This window comes from Astatotilapia calliptera, chromosome 6, assembly GCF_964374335.1.
Source record: "Astatotilapia calliptera chromosome 6, fAstCal68.1, whole genome shotgun sequence".
NCBI classification, from domain to species: Eukaryota; Metazoa; Chordata; class Actinopteri; order Cichliformes; family Cichlidae; genus Astatotilapia; species Astatotilapia calliptera.
This window is the reverse complement of record NC_137427.1, coordinates 14,379,189-14,399,001: the sequence shown is the minus strand read 5'-3', so window position 1 is coordinate 14,399,001 and position 19,813 is coordinate 14,379,189. Positions and strand designations below refer to the sequence as shown.

At 40.1% G+C, this 19,813-nt stretch overlaps 2 protein-coding genes and 1 non-coding gene across 4 annotated transcripts; 2 read left to right on the top strand and 1 right to left on the bottom strand.

Moving 5' to 3' along the window:
- Positions 1 to 1,048: 1,048 nt before the first annotated feature.
- LOC113023949 (importin subunit alpha-1) lies at positions 1,049 to 9,183 on the bottom strand. 2 transcript variants are annotated; one of them, XM_026170451.2, is made up of 11 exons: positions 9,098 to 9,183; positions 8,679 to 8,792; positions 8,443 to 8,577; positions 7,901 to 7,989; positions 7,114 to 7,382; positions 5,746 to 5,840; positions 4,868 to 5,131; positions 4,245 to 4,478; positions 3,783 to 3,965; positions 2,306 to 2,455; positions 1,049 to 1,332 (listed from the first exon to the last, which is right to left on the bottom strand). In XM_026170451.2, exons 2-11 carry the CDS (start codon positions 8,742 to 8,744, stop codon positions 1,243 to 1,245), a joined length of 1,575 nt encoding a protein of 524 aa, XP_026026236.1. In that variant the 5' UTR covers positions 8,745 to 8,792; positions 9,098 to 9,183; the 3' UTR covers positions 1,049 to 1,242. The 2 variants fall into 2 exon arrangements, with proteins under 2 accessions (XP_026026236.1, XP_026026235.1); XM_026170450.2 differs by having other exon boundaries at positions 8,437 to 8,577; positions 9,098 to 9,141.
- Positions 9,184 to 9,475: 292 nt separating this feature from the next.
- Positions 9,476 to 9,548, top strand: trnar-ccg (transfer RNA arginine (anticodon CCG)). Its single transcript has one exon. It is a non-coding gene; the product is annotated as a tRNA-Arg (tRNA).
- Positions 9,549 to 10,576: 1,028 nt separating this feature from the next.
- Positions 10,577 to 14,959, top strand: LOC113023256 (uncharacterized). Its single transcript, XM_026169280.2, has 5 exons — positions 10,577 to 10,725; positions 11,339 to 12,001; positions 12,903 to 12,989; positions 13,579 to 13,770; positions 14,286 to 14,959. The coding sequence occupies exons 1-5, from the start codon at positions 10,653 to 10,655 to the stop codon at positions 14,471 to 14,473; spliced, it is 1,203 nt and encodes a 400-aa protein (XP_026025065.2). The 5' UTR covers positions 10,577 to 10,652; the 3' UTR covers positions 14,474 to 14,959.
- Positions 14,960 to 19,813: the final 4,854 nt, after the last annotated feature.

Genomic DNA, 19,813 nt, shown 5'->3' with positions numbered 1-19,813 from the left:
ATAAACTCACAATCAAAACAATGCTTTATAGTTTTCCAGTACAAATACTTCCTTGTTATGAATATTATAGACCAGATTTTGCTATTAAAAAAAGAAAAAAATCGAATCTAACAGGATCACTTCACTGGGTTCAGTGCTGGGCCCTGAACTGGTCATGTTGGTTATAAACTCAGCTGTGTTTCTTAATTGTTCGCCTTATTCACCGATGACAGCAAGCTTCTTATGATAGTGAGACAAGTGAGAGTTTTAAAGAAATGTTTTGATATTAGAAAACTATCATGGTTAACTGTTGTAGTAAAAGGAAGCATATTTATATATTTGGAAATAAAAAACAAACAAAACTATGATGAATAATATTGAAGGAGGGGTATAATTTTATAGCAAAGCTCATATAAAAATGCTTTTTAAAAATGCATAAAACTAATACGCCAGTATATAAAACCAAAAGATTTACTGAATCAAGAAATAATTAGACGCCTTCTAATTTTGATACACTTAAACACAAAACTAATATAAAAATATATATAATTCCACTATAATACTATAATTCCAAAAACTTTGCTTAAGGGTCGCCTGAAGTAACAAAGATATTGTGCTCTAAACTCTCAAATAATGAAACCAGTTAGCTCAAAACAAGTGGTGCCACCCCACCCCAAGGTTACCTGCTGTATAGATGCATATAACCTTCCAAGTCATCACCCCAATATAAAATACAATATACTGCAAAACTGAAATTCCATCCAGACTATAGTTACTACACTGACACACCTTGTTTTTAAACCTAACAAAAGTAGAAATACAGTGTCACCTAGTGGTGGTGAAGACATACTGCCTGTTTAGCGCAACAAAACTGTGCATCTGAAATTAATCCACTAGTTTGCGCAAGCTTATTTAATAAAAATAAGTTAATATAAAATAACCATTATCATTAATGATGAATCATTATTAATTTTCTAATTAATTTTCTGTTTTATAAAAAATCATAAGCTCATTGTTTGTTATACACACACAGGGAAACAGATGAAACATCAATCAATAAAACTCCATATGAATTAATAAATGTTTATTTACAAATGTTTTTTTTAAAAAACCAAACAAAACAAAACAACAACATGTATATTTATTTTTCTATGCTGTTAAGTACAAAGTTCAAAAGACTATAAAAATTCCCTCCCCCCAACAACAAGAACCACAATGCAACAATTACTATTTGTTTATGTTACAAAAAGATAAGTGGACATGTTAAAATTTAAAAGTGCTTTGGTCTTCGGGGATGTGGAAGGCATAGCAGTCTCCTCCAGCCTCAGGAATAACCGACTCTTCAACGTCATTCTAAAAGGCAAGTTTGAGAGAAGCATTAGACGACTAACCAAGTTATGGTAATGTTTCTGGGATGTCTCACGTACACACACTGAAGATTTTCAGACATGAGACAAATAAGATTGTTGGTTTCATCAGTCAGTTAAATTGTTGACATTTGTGATTCAGACACAACACCATTCAGAAATTAACCGTGCATGACTGGACAACACAGAGCAGAGCACTCTCTGCCCATGTTGCTGTTGATGACAAAGCAGCTGCTTCTTCCCTGAAGAAGCTGGTTTTAGTTTCCTCTCTCTTTTTCCATATCACAATTAGATGGTGCAATCGTAACCAAGTTATGGCAATGTGGCCTGGCCTCTCTCCAAAACATGTCCCTATATTCCATCTGCTCCTGGATGTGAACATAAATGTCTACTCCGGTAGACTCGACCAAGAAGAGTGTATTCTTTTAGCTATGAAAGGGTCTCTGTAAAGTGGTTAATATTAAAAGGCAGACTGCGTACGGACAGGCTGCACTAGAGCCAAGATCAGTGAACCTCTAAGTGTTTTTGATTAGATTTGACTGATGACTCTACACATTTTTTTTTTGGTTCAGGCAAGAATTTAATTCAAAGTAAATCTAGATAATACAAAAAATAAACTGTTCACAGAAGGCGCATGAAGGGATTTTAAGGAGGGTGCTGAGTGGCAAAGGCGAACATCTCTTTGGAATTTTACAAATTATTTCTAAAAGCCTGTTTTATGTCTTTAAAAACAATTTAGACTGATGATTTATCTTTACATTTGTAAAATTAAGCAAGTTTTTAGAGATGCCCCCGTTCTAAACGAACCCACTGTGGTCTGTCAGCATCATTAATTTCAAGCTGCATACAGCTTCTTCTGAATGCTTTCATTGTCAGTGCTGAACACTGTTGCCATCAACCACTCTTCAAACCGATCTGACTGAGTATCTGACGGGAACCTTGTTAGGAGGAACACCTACCTCGTCAGAGAAGAATGTGTCTATAATATTAAGCGAGGACTTGTAGACTGCTTCATTGTCGTGGGATTGCAGTGCTTCAATCTTGTCCAAACCACCCAGCTCCTCAATCATTAGGCACAGTTTCTGAAGTTCTACGGTTTTTTTTGCCATCTGTGCAGAAAGGGAAATGCATGTTAGATCAAAGGTTTCCACACAGAAATGATTAACCTAACAGTTATCAGATTTTATTAGTGACCACCAACAATGTACCACTGAGACAATAACATGAGCAAATTCGGTACATCATTTTAATGTTTTCTAATCTCAGAAACTCAAGTATCCCAATTACCCAAAACTACTACACTGTTAACCTACAAAAACAAATGTCTCCTGTCAGGGGAGTGTATAAATCAACTAAATTCATGTGATTCACATTCCTCACAGAACCTGATTCCATACATTAGGTCCATTTCACTTCACTTCTTGAAACGTTGACTTTGTAATATTGCTAGAGTTCTGGCATTAAAGTTTTCCCTTTAAAAAAAAATAATACTTGAAATTAAGTCTAACAGTTCATGTTGCAAACCTAAAAACTAAATGACAATTACAACTCCAGATAAGGATAAAAGATTTTTTCAGGTTCCCTCATTTCTTGTTTTGAATGAGATATGAGCCATATTAGAGGCTCAGATTAAAATAGAAAAAACTTTCAATGCTATGAAGATCATTTCTATTATTATATTTTGACTTAGTTTTTAATGTTAATTTAACACACCAATGAAACTATGAATCTGACTTTTTGTCTACACACCTACTTGGCTCGACTCAGTTTCAGTCGTTTTCCATTACAACTCAGTACCACCTAATGTGCCTGGAGTCATTATAGCAATGCAGCCTATAGTCCCATCATGTCATTTGTTTGCACAAACACAACACTACAATGTGTGTATAACTGCTGCTGCGGTGTATGGGTTTTGTCAGACTTGAGGATCACTGTGTTGTTTTTGTGTAGCCATTTCCCTCGTTTTTGGGTTTCGAAAAGGGTGGTTTTGATTTCTGTAAAGAAGTCACTCTCATGACTCATCGAGTGACAGCACTGATCAGCCAACGGGTGGCACGCAGTACGGTGATGTCACATTTCAGATTGCGTCAGATCACTTGGAACTAAAAAAAAGTACCTGGTACCAGGTAACACAACCAAATGGAAAGCCCTAAAAAACTGAGTGGAGCCGAGCTGGTAATAGAGGAAAAGGGCTGTTATATTTTAACCAAAAAAACTGCATAATTTTCTCTTTAAACATTACCTTTAATGTCTAACTGGTTGTTTTCATAAAACACTGAGTTGATTGGCTAGAGTCTAAAGAGAGACTCAGAATATGTCTGCGTTTTCAGCCAAGTTGAAATCTATTCCACACACCATTAACTCCACCATTCTGATTGGTTTCAGTTTAGAACTACCAAGCAGAAACTGCAGTTTCACTTTAGCCTTTTATTATACCTGTAAAATATTGTATATTGCATCCAGGATGACTAGAACAATCTTGCTGTCCTTGGTTATCAGCAGATTGAGCAGAGGCTCTAGCACATTGCAATGAACCAGGTAGGCCACCTGGTCCACTGTTCCACCGCTGGTATAATTGGTAACAGCCCACACTGCCTCTCTCTGCGTCTTGTAGTCTCCCTAGACAGGAAATCCATCAATTCAGTTTTTATATCAGAAAAATTATAAACAAAAATGATCAAATAAATAAATTGCTGAAGGTTACAGAAAAGTTGGGGGAAGATTCAATGACTATACTGATTAGCTACAGAGAAGTCGGTGTTTATAGCAGATCTATAAATAAAGCTCTATTTTATTTATTTCCTCCTTTGTTTTAAACACTGACAAGTTTAATATAAATGTATTTAATAATAAGGACACATGTAACAAGTCTGCTCTAATTTCTGGTAGCACTCTGACCTGCTGGAGGATCTCCACCAGGATGGGGATCAGGCCTGCATTTATAACTTCCTGAATCTGGTTGTCCTTGCCGGCGGTGATGTTGGACACTGTCCACGCAGCTTCTTTCTGGATGTTTGGCTTTGGGTGGCGCAGAAGGCTGGGAAACAATGCCAGAGAACCTGCATTCAGCACACACTGGGTCTGCTCATCTGTCCCAGTCACAATGTTGCCAAGTGAGCGCAGGGCTGGAGTCTGTGAGGTAGAGCAAGAGCAAGCTGATTATTTTAAGCACTCTCAATTTAGAAAGTATACGGAATACAATCACACACATCTGACCTTCATGTAATATAAATAAAACAGATTATATATAATGAAAAAGTAATGAAGAAAGAACCAAAGAGAATATTTCTATCTTTGTGTTCAGCATTGATTAGATGGAAGAAAGTGACTCAAGAGGCCATAGTGTATAACTTCAACCCCTGTTGTGAATTCTGGATATGCTGTTTTACCACCAACAGCTACAAACTTAACAGGACACCAAGCCTCTATCAGTCTCCATCATAGCATCTGAAATTAGTGGGAATGTTTGATAACTAAACAAATACAACAGTCAGAGTTTAATAAATTGCACTGCCACATACCACAATACTGATCTCCCCACAGGCGAGTAGCTGCACCAGACGGGGCACCAGGCCAGCCTGCACCACCACCTCTATCCTCTCATTGGTGTGATCGGTCAGGTAGGACACAGCCCAACAGGTGTCCGTCAACACCTCCTTGTCATCGTGATGCAGGAGGCGCACAAGGGCTGGAAGGAGCTCCAGCACCGCCTCCAAAGGAGGTGGGGGGTTCTTGTTCCGACACAGGTTGGATATGGTCCAGGTGATATTGCGCAGGTAGGCGGGCTGGTATAGTGGGTTTAGATTCAAGTGTTATTTTATAACAATGATCACAAATGTGATTATTAGTGAATTACTATAATGACATTAAATAGGTAAGTAACTCTTTTCGAGAGTCTTCAAACTGTACAAGCTCAGTGCCTTAAACAACATGGCCTCATAGTTAACAACACACCCAAAAATAAAAAACTTGAACTAAAAAAAACTTTTAGTAACACCTGCAAAAATAAAATGAGAGCAGCTCAGAGGGAACGCGTGCACTATGGATTACCCCAGTAAATAACTGCCTAATTTGCTCAAATCAAACCAGTGACCTCACTACTGCCAGCTAAAGGTGTGCATTACCCGTTGAACAGGAATAAAAAATTCACAGCTCATGCTGAGGCCTCATTGACACATTTTAAGGGGTAAATATCAATCTACTTGAGCGTCATTTTTGGATTGGTCTTTAATTACATATTTAATTGTTTATAGAATGCCAGAAAATAGCTGGTTTTGTATTTTGATATAAGGTATAGAAGCTGTTTGTTTCAACTTTTTCAGGTTTTTGATGTATTTATCGTGAGATAATTTAATACAAATGTCTGTTAAAGGCACAATAATATTTGATAGAAACTCACAGGAAATACAGACAGGTCAGGGGCTGACAGCAAAGCCAGGAGTGAATGGACACCACCATGTGAGATCACTAGGTCTCTGGAACTGGGCCCATCACCTAAATATAGAGGAAAAAAATCTTTAGAGTAATCAGAAAAAGGGCACATAAAGGCAGATACTTTGAAAGTACACATGGTTAGCAAAACTAAAATTTCAGACTTCTAGTTTTTAGCTTAATCATCTTTGGAAAATGGACCCAATGTGGGACTCAGCAACAACGCACTTTTTACTGTATACTAGTGGTGCAACGGATCAAAAATCTCACGGCTCGGATCGGATCGCGGTTTCAAGTCACGGATCAGATCCATTTTTGGATCAGCAAAAAAGAAAAAAGACAAAATTTAACATTTACTTATTCACTTATTGAAGTATTTTTTGCCTGTTAAAAACATTCAACTCTAGACTCATTCCACGCAATTATTAAAAAAAAAAAAATTATGGTTCAATATAAGGCAGTATAGGGCTTTGTATCTACCACTCAATTCAATTTTATTTATAAAGCGCCAAATCACAACAACAGTTACCTCAAGGCACTTTATATTGTAAGGCAGACCCTACAATAATACACACCGCTCATTATATCGCACTTCGCTGTGATATAATGAGCTGTCACGGTCACGTAGCTTACGTTGCCCTGGAGGTCCACCCAGTTGTAGTAGTTAGGGCAACAGAAGATGCCTGGGACAGTTCAGCCATAACTTTAAACTTTTCCTGGTCATACATGCTTGGAACGATCTTGTCACACTAAAGTGGACGTGAATGGGATATCATAGTGTGGCTCAAGCACGTTCATCATAGTTTAAACCCCTTGTTTTGCACAACGGAATACGGCCTCCCGTCTGCAGCTAAACACCCCAGTAGCTTTTGTAATAGTTTTAGCCCGGTCGGACTGGGCAGCAAAGGGCTGCTTAAATACCGAAAACGCCTCTGCTCCTCCACTTGGACCGCTAGCGCTGGCCATAACTATTGCTTGACAGACCCACCACGCGCACCATGCACATACTTTTTTTTCCCCTTCTTTTTCGAATCTTCGGATCACGTGCGTGCCGAACCGTGGAGTGGGATCGGTTCGGATTACGGATCAACCGTGATCCGTTGCACAAGTACTGTATACATACAGAAATGCACTTTAAAGCCTTTAATATCACAGGCTAAATGGAACTCCAGATGAACTAAAGTGGGCACAATTGTCCACAATAATCTACAATGCATCCTAAAATCAAAACTATCAGAGCATACACCCGGAACAGTGTAGGATGTAGTAATGCACAGAAGTACATAAAATAACATCAAATCCAAAGAAAGAGGTTGAGTTTTGTGAGCCACAGTACCTGCAATGTTACCCAGAGCCCAAATGGCCTGTTCGCTGATGTGCTGATGGGGCGATGTCACCAGGCTGATGAAAGCTGGAATGGCCCCTCCATCTATTACAGCAGAAGTCTGGTCTGAAGTACCTGAGGCAATATTAGTCAGGGCCCAAGCTGCCTCAAATTGGATGGGGGGGCATTCAGACAACGCCAGAAAACTAACAAACGTTGGGATGAGTCCAGCAGCAATGATGCTGTCAATGGGTGGCTGTTTTTCCCTGGAAAGTAGCCTTCTGTGAATCAGAAAAACACAGTTGGATCGTTGTTAAAATTGAAGTAACTTAAAAGTAAAGGAAAATCTATTTTCAAACTGTTTAATATCATTAATATAGTAATACCAGTGATATAACTACAGGCAGATAGATAGAGAGTGTTACAGAAACAGGACAAAGAATAATAATAGTACAGTGTACAACAAATAAACAAAGTTAAAGTGCCACAGGCCCATAGTGAGTCCCTTTTACTGGGAGAAAGCGCAAACATTTCATATATATACGACACCGATTTAAAAAAAATTATTACAAATTAGGTTAAGTTTAAAAAAGTAAAAAAAAAACTGAGTGTGCAGAGTAGTGCAAATTGCACTGATTTAAAAAATATGTACACTATAATACACTACAAAAGCACAAGTACCTCATTACGCAACCTTTTTTTTTTCTTCCAGCCTGAGGTTGTCACTGAGCAACTGTCTCACACATTCACACCCACACACAGTCAATTAACCCAGCATTACAAGTATTATAAGTATTACCTGGCTGCCTGCGTTGCCTGCAGCTTATGATCTAAATTCTCGCTGTTTACACCTCCGACAATTTCCTCTACTGTCCAGTGATGAGGAGGCTATGAAAACAGAAAGAGAAATGAAAGGGGATTACTGCCAATAAAACCAGAGCAGCTAAAAATAACACATTTAGAGGAACTTGCTTTGAATGTTTTTAGGTCATGGTAACTCAATCGGGGCAACATATCTCAATTATAAATAGACATTTTATAAATTATCTGAGATACATTTTTTTTTAAAAGTCAACAGTCTGTTATCACCAGACAGACACCTGCTCCAAGATTTAGTGACCTTTGGATAATGCTTGAAAATTGAGCAGGCTTAGCTTTTGTTCTTCCTGTGTGCACGCTCAGCAGAGGTGTTCCTTTGGAAGCTGTTACATCCTGTTTATAACGAGTAAACTTCTCGAACTCCAATGTTTCAAACAAGTTAAGCAGCTGTGGTTATATCAGGTGGGTCACCTTTACTCTCACAGCCAAACCAAACACAGAGAACCTGCTGATTACCCTTACGTTGGGGTCTTGCTCTTGCAGAGGGGACGTTGGCTCGTCCAGAAGGCTGTGGACGTTTCTCCTCTTGAGGATGTGGTCATCCTTCTTGGCTCTTCGCAGCTCCACATTGACTTCCGCTCTTCTGCGCCTCAGCTCCTGATTATACCGACACACAAATAAAAGATATACCACAGCATTCAGCGCATTTGGGATACCAAATTAACTCTCTGACGTTTACTGCTAGGTTCAGAGCTTACATTAGCATCTTTTCCTTTATTTTTGAACTGGTTGAGTCTCGCTCCGTTGTCCGTGCCCGCTGACATTCCTGACCGTTGAGCAACACAATCGATTCCACTAAAATCAGACGCTACCTGTAATAATTTCACAACGACAAAAAATAAGCGGCAGCAGCCACGGTTGCTTTTAGTCTCAGGTGTCAACTAGTAAGCAGGCGCTGAGCTAGCTAACCAGGCGGTTGTCTTGAAGCCAAGCCGGTTATCTAACACCATGTGGCCCTTCAGATACAGGGTCTGTGTAATAATCTAAAAACCCGCTGAAACTCAGAAAACAAAGGTTATACACTGTATTAGCAATTACAAAAGCCCAATAGCAATTTCAATTAGAGAAAAAACAAATAAATGCACTATTAGCCACATAGCATGTACAACGTGCTTACCGTTCAGATTTCTTGTATTCTTTTAATATATGCACGACGTCATGTAACGACGTTCCAATTTTTCTGATTTTTAATTGGCCAGTTGGATTTTTTAGCACCGCCTCATTGGTCACGTTTAAGGAAAAGAAGCATCAAATATGTTGTCAAAGGCAACCGCTGTCAGTATCGCGAGAAAACCTGTTAACGTTTCTGTGCGTTAGCTTGTTCTTCGTGTGCTAAATGCTATTGCTGGGTTGTAAATGTTTTCATTGCGAATTATTCCTCTTTTAAATAAAAAATAAATATAATCTTTACTATTAAGTAAATGAGTAATATCACTGACTACATATTCGATTTTCTATTTTCATGACTGAATTTTCCACACTTGTGCTACGTAATGACCCAGTGGCCTAATGGATAAGGCATCAGCCTCCGGAGCTGGGGATTGTGGGTTCGAGTCCCATCTGGGTCGTATTTAACTTCCTTTTCGGGGTTCTGCTGTGAGCTCTTTCACAGACTCAGAAACAAGAATATTGGAACATTGGAACATCCGGTTGTACATTGTGTGATAATACTAACGAGATGAAATTTTTTTCTACAGTCATTGGGTTGAACATATGACTACCGATGAATCCGGTAACAAGCTGTTTTCAACATTTTATGGTTTGTGCCTTGTTCATAAACCCATTCAATTGATCTGCACAGTTATATTTAATATATATAAAATGTAAAAAAAAAAATTGAAAAGAACAAAAACCTCTCTATAGGTAACATACAGCAGATCTATGAAAAAAGGCCTCAGAGAACCTGTACCACAATATTATGGCCATCTAAACTGTCTGTAGCACAGCCACGGCCATCCTGGAGACAAAGGAGCAGTAAACCACCGTCTTATGCGACAGAGCAACAGAAATAGCAGCAGCTAACAGCTCTGTAAATATATTTGAATAACACAAAGTCATAAATATACATTCAAAATAGGTTATTTGCTTATATCCTGTTGACTACAGCCTATTTAACAATATAAACCAATATATCAGACATTAAAAAACACATCTGCCACCACTGTTTTCAGATGTCTCTATTTCTGCTCAGCAGAGGGCAGTGAATACACATGGATCAGTCAGATCTAAAAAACTGTATTTAAATTAAGTGAGGAAGGATGTTAACTTAGAAAGTCTTATTAGCTCTTGTTCCTATTTAGTACCTATTTAATAGAACTAGGTTAATTATTATTAAATAACTAAAAAGCAGAGTAATGTAACTTCAAACAGTCAACTGGAAACCACATCCCAGGAAAAGTTTCACTTTGAATAAAAACTGACTTTGTGTGAAGCAGACAATACGCACACAGTGTCACAGTTTCCCTCACAGGCTGTAAACAACACTGCGGGCCTATTCAGAATCCGTGCATGAATGAAAGGAGTGTCACGTCCAAGTGTTTATTTTCTGTGTTTGGGACGTCCCACCACCTCCCTTTTCCATCCCATCTCCTTCCTGAGAGCTCCTATAAAAATCCCAGGAATCCCAACTGTGTAGCAGACCCCTGAAAGTGTGTCCACAGTGAGCTTGAAGGATGGCAGGGATTACTTTGACGCTTTTGTTTGTGGTGTTTCCTCTTTACAACACAGAGGAGCATGTCGTTAATGGTGAGTGGATTATTTTTCTTAATCTTTTTTGAACGCTGTGTTCAGTGACATTAGTATCATTCATAAATAGCCTAAATATCTGTTATTACATGCAATTACAGATATACAACAGGCTTTAGATGGAGAGTGACTTGACTTCATGTTGTACCTTTTTTAGGTTTAATCCTGTAACATTAAGTGCATCATATTTGATAGATGAATTTCTGATACCCTTACATCACCAGTGTGATGTTTTTAACCCTAACCCTCTCATGTGTTTTTGTTTTGCTGAGCAATAAATTGCACAAAAATGGCAGATGTAGCAAAGAATTATACAAATTAAGACTCACATATGCAAATTCATATTTATTTATGTATTTTTATTTATCATAAGGTTCAATAAACACTCCAGTATTTTTCAAAAATTACAAATCTGTAATTATTTCAGGCATAACAGGGATAATATAGCATAATATTGTTTGTACTCTATTGATAATAGAGTAATGAGTAAGAATTCATCCAGGTTTCAAGGAAGGTCCACAATGGGTCAATTACACAAAATTCACCCATTGTTGTAGATCTCTTTTTGCCAAACTGTGCAACTAAATGGAAGCTTTGTTTCTTTCGACTGCAGGTCTGTACACGCTGATAGAAAAGGGTCAGAGCAGCTTTGTGGATCCAGCTCTGAGCAATCAGAGCAGACTGGTGGTTAAAGAGCCCAACCTGCCCATCAACGAACTCCTAGAGAAGAGCAGCAAGAGCAGCGAGTCCAAGTTCAGCCTCCATCCTCTTCCTTCTGCTGTGTGGCCCAAGCACACTGACCTGGCCCACATCCCCCACCACCACAGTCCCCACAGCAAGAGCAAAAAGGGCCCAAAGAGTGACCGTTCGGAGGAGCACAACAGCGAGAAAGCCAGAGGAGAAGTTGCTGGTCTGCATCCCAAAACCCAGGTCACTGCAGCTGCAGGTGCTTCCACCAACCGCACAGTACAGAAACCCAGTCAGGACGCTCAGTCCAACATCAGTCCTCCTCAACACGGTGAGCCAGAGGGACACCCCAACTCCAGACCCAGAGCGCCGCCGCAGACCCAACCTCAGGCTCAGCCACAACAACCAGCTGCTCCCCCACGCAAAGATCCCCCCAACCGACGCATGGACCCAGAGGAGAACCGGCCGGGGAAGTCCAGTCTCTATCAGTCTGGCATCAGTGCAGCGACTCGGAACAACAGCCGCCCGCCGGTGATCTTTAACCGGCGCTCCTCCAGCCTGCTTTATCAGTTTGACATCATGCGGCGAGGTATGGGAGGATTTTTTTTTTTGTTTCCTGACCTCAAAATGTGACCTGTGCATAATTACAGAGCTGTCCAGATATCTTTTGATGGGATCTTTGAACCTTACTCCCTCCTGGGAGTATAGATTTTAAATTATTAAACTTGAATAAGACTGTAGCCAGATGGGAACATCTTTGATCTTTAATATTACAATATTTCTCACTCGTAACCATCTGCAGCCTCTGGCCTTTAAACAATATATATTACATGAGTGCAAATTATCAAAACAATAAAAACATTTGTTACAGAATGAAAAAGAGCTGCTTTGTGATGGTATTTTTCTTAGCGTAGTGTCATTAATGGAAAGTTGACATTTGATCACAAGAAAAGGCCCAAACTCAATTTTATTATAAACTTATAGTGGCAAAAAGTGGATCCTGCTGAGTTTAAATTTACACTGCTGTTTTCTTTCCTGTGCTTTAAATATCACTTTAATTATCACTTTGAAAAGTCCAATCTGTTGCTGTGCCAGTATATATGTCATGTATGCTGACGCAGGTCACAGAGTTCACACAGAGGGTTGTGATGAGAGCGGTGGCTTTGTCTTTTCCTCTAGTAGCTAATTAAAGTCTCCTGCCACTAATTATAACCACTTCCCTCAATTCTGGCTGTCAATGCGTCCCCTGTGTGCAGTCCAGTCGTGGTTATAATGAAACTAATGCAAAGCAAGAGGGAAAGCTCTGATTTTGTAGTTAAGGTTAAAAAATGTACCACCAGCGTGATCCCGAGACACGGTCCACCTCCTCCAGGCCCCTGCCGAGGAATGTGACGCCTCGGTTTCGTAATGACAGCCTCGTCTTTTCTAATGATGCTGGAATGAGAGTCAGTCATTCCCTGACTCGCTGTGTTTGTCCTACTTCCCCACAGAGTCCGACTTCACACATGACGCCGTCTGTGTGAGCGAGTGCAGGAAGGAGAAGGACGAGAAGGAGCATTACTGCTACAGTGAATTTGGTATGTGTCTAATGTGAGACAAAGACGGACTGGTTTTCAGTGCTGGTCTTCTTTATCACACACACACAAAATCACATTAACATGTTAGTCCTCTGGACTGTTGTTCCACCATCAAGTAAAGGCAGGGATTTATTCTGAGAATATCTCCAAAGTTGGTAAAGTTTGGATGGCTAATTTGCACAAGCTAGAGCAAAAATACTTAAATTAAATTTTTGGAGTTAACTCTCCTTTTTAAATGTACGCATTAACAGCTGAATATCTATCTGTGCCTTTAAAGTTTTGATAATAAAGAAATGTATACATGCAACAGCTGGATAATGAAACTATGACCTTTGAGACTAGATGTAGTTTCAAGGAAATGCATTATTCACACGCATGGTTATGTTTGATCACTTAGACGCCAAGGAGTTTAGCCTGAAGACCAACAGTTTTTATATTAGATGAACAAAACAGAGTGCTTTAGGGGTGCTGGCAGCTGAATTTTCACCTCATAAAAGCATCAAAAATATTGCTTCACCTTCAAAGCCTGAGTTATGATGATAGAAAAATCTGATATTTTAAGATCTGATCATGTTTTTCTCTAACATAGCTGTCAATGGGATTGTCCATGACATCGACGTGTTGCGCAGAGGAATCCGGCTCATTACGCTGATGGTCAGCAGTGATGGCTTCTACAAGATGAGCCGTCTGTACGTGACCCCTGACAGCTTTTTCTTCAAAGTGCGCCTTCTGGTCCTGGACACCTACAAGTGTAGCAAGCCATGCCCTGACATCAAACTAGGTAGGTGTTGCAGTGTAGCTCCTTAGCTCTAAAGAACAAAAAACAGGCTTCATCAGAGAAAAACAGTCAACTGTCTGAATCCTTGCAAAGCATTACTGTGCCGGTTGAGCTCTCCTGAACGAGAATAATAGCGGTGTCCCTTTTAATTATGTTCATTTGTTGTTGGTTATGCAGTGTAGTTAATTGAATGATAAATATCATTTAATATTTACTCATATTTATAGTGTCTTCTAGCTGTTCAGTTCTTTGTTCATGAGTAATCAAGAGATGAGATTAAAGTAACAAATCGTGGGAAGTACAGAGTTTGATAATTGATATTTTACACGAATGCAACTCTTGAGACCCATAAATTAAAAACCATGTGACAACTTAACACCAAAGCGTCACTTTGTGGGATGTGGGAATTCCTTTTCCCTGAGATCAGCAGAACGTGTTTAGTGCAAACACAAAAATTGTTTGACTTTGCACTTTTCCCCCCCTCCGTCACTTCAACGTTCGCTCTCTTTCTTCCCAAGGGACCAGATACGTCATAATGGGTCAGATCTACCACCGAAGACGCCACCTCCCCTCTGAACTCCTGAACCTGCTGGGTGGTAAACTGAAGCCCGGGGACGGCATCCTGAGAAGCAACAGCTACGTCAAGAGATACAACAAGCGGCGACACCAGAAAGCTCTGGAGGCCACGCGCTCCAGGTGTAGGTGAACCAGAGATAAGACTATCGCCCCTCGCTGCAGGGGAAGAGACACTGCAGCAGACGTGAACTGATCTCACGTAGACAGAAGACATGTGGCGAAAGCATCGATTGAGTTTCATATGGACTGCTCTGATGCTAGCCAAGGACTGGATCATCTCCTTTTTACCGATCTTTGAAAATCCACAGTTGCTGGCTTGTGATCTTTTTTTTTCTTTCTTTCTTTTTACAGAAAACACAAGCAGCTACAATTAAATGGGTTTTATGATGTTTTTTCCATGAGGCAAATGTTATTTTGTCAACATACAAACTCTTCATCCATTCATGGCTGGTTCATGAAATCCTTGCATTAATAAGGCATTGCATGTTAAAGGGAAATTTGGCTCATCTTTAGTTCACATATTACCGAGTGGGAATATTTTTATGGAAGAGTAATGCTTTTACTTGAGAAAAGGGTTTTCTGAATAAACATTTGAATAGTAAATCATAACCTTTAACCCTACAATATCAGGATATTTGATTTTTGTCTTTAAAAAATCATTCTCATAGTACTCGGGGACATTTTGCATTTCTCTTCTCCCCCCAAAGAAATTCTTTCTTTAAATTCTCTAGATGATAGGGTTAGGATCCAAACATTAAGGCATTTAGGGTACACAGACCACAGGATGTTACAGAGATAATTATCTCAGCTTTCCTGTAAAACTTTGCATAAAAAAAGCAGAGAAAGCCCCTCATTCCTTCAATTTAATGAGTGTAACAGTGTCCCCCTTACATAGTTTCCTCCAGTCATACTTTGGTTTGGTCTTTGAGAAATATACATGGTATTGCTAGATGAACTGTGGAATATGCTGTTAATTTAACAAAAACAAAACGTTTTTTTCCTTTAATTAAAAGTTTGCTCTGTATTTCCACAATAACCTAACAAAACAAAGACATGGAGCAAATCTGGTTAAACTGAAACACTTCTACGCATGACTGTTCCAAAATTACTCCAAATCCTTTTTTCCCCTGTAATTAACAGTTTCTATAACCTTTTGAAGACTTATAACATGTAAATCTTGCTTTAATTAGCCAATGGATGCAAAATATTGTATGGCATTGGACTGTGTTGGTTTGCAACACTCAGTCCTGTGCATGGCGTCACTGTGGGTTGATAATGGCAAGCAGGAAATGCAATAATAAAAGGAAGGGAATTGGGGGCCTTAAAAGCAGCACCAAACCTTCAGTGGAGGAGGAAGAGGAGGGGGAAAAAAAGACAAAAAGTGAGCAGAGATTTTGCATGTCACGAGAGTGGCTTACTTCTTTTAGTTTAATTATATATTTCATGATGATGTCTGGCTAGGTCGACTGGGACATCAAAAGGAGTCTTGCTGAATGAGGAGGAGGAGGTACGCTGTTGTTGGGAGTACGCCATAAATCTAATCGCGGGAATCTGATCCTCCGCACACCTGGACACACGACTGAAAGAAGTGCCTCCGTCACAGCTCCTTTTTGGAGTGCCTATTGCTTTCCTCTCTTGCAAACAAACACATACTCCTCTTGGACGGTGAGCATTCAAAGTATGTCGGCAGGATCAGAGGAAACGTGAGGTGGGGAGCAAAGAGGAGGAGGAGGAGGAATACAGACAGTTGTGTAAAATAATGCAGGGAGAGAAGTGAAATTGTAGAGACCGTGTTGTTGCGTCTGTCTTTCTTATTTAATAAAAAATCCCAGGCTCAACTGTAGTATGACCCTGAGCTCATGCTTCTTAGGAGAGGGAAAAGATTTGCACTGAACGCTTACTTTGCTTTACTAAACATGAACTCAATAAAAGTGTGTATTTGTTTTGTACTGTGGCCCTGCGAAGAATTTATTTATCTTTAAACCAACACCCCCTGGCTCGTTCAGTCACACGTACACTACCAACAGTGATCCTTATTGTCATTCCCACTGAGAGCCGGACAAGGAGTCACCAACCTAATTAGAGTTTAGCAACCAAAGGTCTCGGCCTGGCCTCCACGAAGAGAGAGACTGACTTGGGAACTTGGATGTTGATCCAGGGAGTGCTGAGCCTCTTTTCTCCCTCTCTGCATGTATGTCAGCCCAGGTCAGTTCCCAGGCTCGATGAAGCCCCTATCTGGGATCAGCGCTGGAGGGAACAGATGCATACGGGCAGGAAACAGGAGCCTGCTGCACATTGTTGCTACTATCACAGCGGGAGCACATTCCTCATGACAGAGGATGTAAAGGAGGGGGAGGGGAGAAAAAAGGGAGGGGAGGTTGGGTGAAAATATCTATGAGCTGCTTCCTGTGTGAACGCCCCTCACAACCAACTTCGGGCTTGTGGTCATCTGCGTCCATTTGAATCTCTGGATCCATTTAGTGGTGAGTGGAGAGTTAAAGAGTCGGGGGTGGGTTGTGGAGAGGGGTGTGTGAGAAAAGTGAAAGATCAAAGCAGGAGGTGGCTGGATGTGTCATCTTGGTAATTTCATCACAGGAATAGATGGTGTGTCTCAGCGCAGGGGTCATGACCTTGTCCCTCATGCTTGCCTTGAGCATGCAGCTAACAATTTAAGCTGAAAGCTGAACTTCATATTTGGAGTCAGATCAACTCACCAAGTACCAAAGAGGAACAATTAGCTGTGGCTCCTGCAGAGACCCCTGTTTCAGTTGCTTCAGACTGCCTCTCATCTAACCTCTCTATAAAACAGTTCCCAACAAGACAAGTGTTTCTCATCATGTCAATTCAAATTACCATGGGTCACTGGGAGTAATCTACCCCAGTTTGCCCAGTTAATAAACCAGTATTGTTTTAATGCAAAAACAGGTGTAGATACAGATATCGAAAGTAATGTTAATATGTAATTTCCAAGTAATAAAGTAGCAAGAAGTCAGTGAATTTGTGTTGCGGTGTACCCCAAGGTTCTATTCTTGGTCCTGTTTGGTTTACTGCGTGCATGCTTCCTTCTCAGGAAATGATGATATTCCCTTTGCATCTTTTTTTTTTTTTAATTGAATGCATTATTAGAGAAAACATGATAAGAGGGGGGAAGAGATGGAATATGCATCTTAGTTAAGCTATGTAAAATAGATAAAATGTTGCAAATGTATAAATTCTTAATAACTGAGCTTCCAGATTGGAAATTTGATTTCTCCAAAGGGTGGCTTGGCTCAGCCTAAGGGTGAGAAGTTCAGTCATTGAAGAGGGACTCAGAGTAGATAAATGCTACTCCTCCACATTGAAACGAGCCAGTAGAAGTTATTTGGGGATCTGATAAGGATGCCTCCTGGATGCCTCCTGCGTGTAGTGTTCCGGGCAGATCCTGCTAAAGGCCCCAGAGTAGACACAGGACATGCTGGAGAGATTATGTCTCTCGGATGGCCTAGGAACACCTCGGTGTTCCCCAGGTTGAGCTGGAGGAGGTGCCTTGCATTCACCTGTCACCCGTTATATAAGGACTGCACTCACCTACAGCTCACTCTTTCTTCACTCCCACATGGGTTGGCAGCTGAGGAGAGTTTCTGTTGAGTTTCCCGAGTTCATGTATTAATTTGAGTTACTGAATGACTTAAGTCATACTTTATTTCCTTTCAGAGTTAACAGTCCATGTGTGTCTTTCCTTTACACGCATTATTCAAATAAAACGAGAAACCTACAAGTAATTGCTGACTGTTCATTCTCATCCTGACCGGATAAGCCATGAGGGTAACAACCTCCAACCTCCTCTGAACCTTCCTCCAGAACAGTTGTTTTATTAAAAGCTATGAGCAGATTTATTTTAAAACATGGACCTCGGCCCAGCGTAGATGTGATTACCGTTTGGAGATGCTCCAGATCCTGAACTAAGAATTTTTGGAGGGATTCTTTCCATTGTGAGATTTGAAAAAAATGGCCATTTTTACTCAAATGGTTACAAATTCAAAGAAGAAAAAATGTGAGAGATCATCCTGTTGTTCGTTCATGCACAGTGGTCGAGCATTTCTTTTGTGCTGAAAATTGGCTGTTTATATTTCATGCTTAATTGGAGACTATGCATGCTGTTATTTCATCTCATTGGCTGTGGTTTTCTCTTTAAAAGTGTCAGTAAAACATCCCTGGACTGCTTACAGTTCTGCTCTTGATCATTAAGTTATCAATATGGTCATGTCTCACTGATTCAAAGGGAAGGGACGCTTCTTGTATGGACTGAAAATGTTATATTTATATGCAGTAACTTATTTCAAAATTATTATCATACCTGCCTGAATTGCTGTTTGGGGTTTAAAGTTAGAATTAACTTTAGATTAACGTAAGGGTTCGATAGTTAAACATGGTGGCTAAAATTAGGTTAAGATTTTGGTGTACACTTTATGTGTACACTTATCAGCTCTCTTATTAGGTACAACCTGCTAGAACTGTATTTAATTGCTTTCTCTTTCAGAACTGCTTTCGTTCTTCAAATTCACTAAGGAGAGGAAACATGGCTCAAAGATTTTTGTCCATGTTGACACAACAGCATCAAACAGTTGCACCTGCAGGGTGGGAATTGTCCATTCCACCATATCCCAAAAGCTCTATTGGGTTGAAATCTGATGACTGTGGAGACGGTATAAGTACAGTGAACTTACTGTCATGTTGAAGAAACACGTTTGAAAAGACTTGTAATTTGAGACATGGCGTTATGCTTTTGTAAGCAGGCATCAGAAGAATACACTGTTGTCACAAAGGGATGGACATGATTAACAACAATACTCAGGTAGGCTATGGTTTTTAAAGGGGCACACAGTGTACCAAGAAGACATCCCCAACACCACTTGATACAATGCTGGATGGACTCATGCTTTTGTGTTGTTTATAACAAATTCTTGATGTTACCACTTGAACCCAATTTTCAATTGTCCAATTTTGGTGAGCGTGTGTGAACTGTAGCCTCATCTTCCTGTTCTTAGCTGACAGGAGTGGCACCCAGTGTAGTCTTCTGCTTTTGTAGCCCATCTGCTTCAAGGCTTCTTGTGTTGTGCATCCAGAGATGCTCATCTGCATACCATGAGTTACATGAGTTACTGCTGCCTTCCTTTCATCTAAAAACAGTCTGTGCTCTGACCCCTGGCATCAACAAGACATTCTCACCCAGAGAACTGCTGCTCACTGGGTATTTTCTCTCTGTTTAGAGTTAGATCCCATCAGTTTCTAAAGTACTCAGACCAGCCTATGTGACACCAACATTATGATCAGCTTGAACTTCAGCAGGTCTTCTTGACCATGTCTACAAGCCTAAATGAGCTGCTGCCATTTTGGGTGATTGGATGTTTGTGTTAACGAGCAATTGAGCTGCCGCAGGTTGCAAAATGACTGGTGAGGCTACGTCCTCACAAAGAGCCATTCAAACATA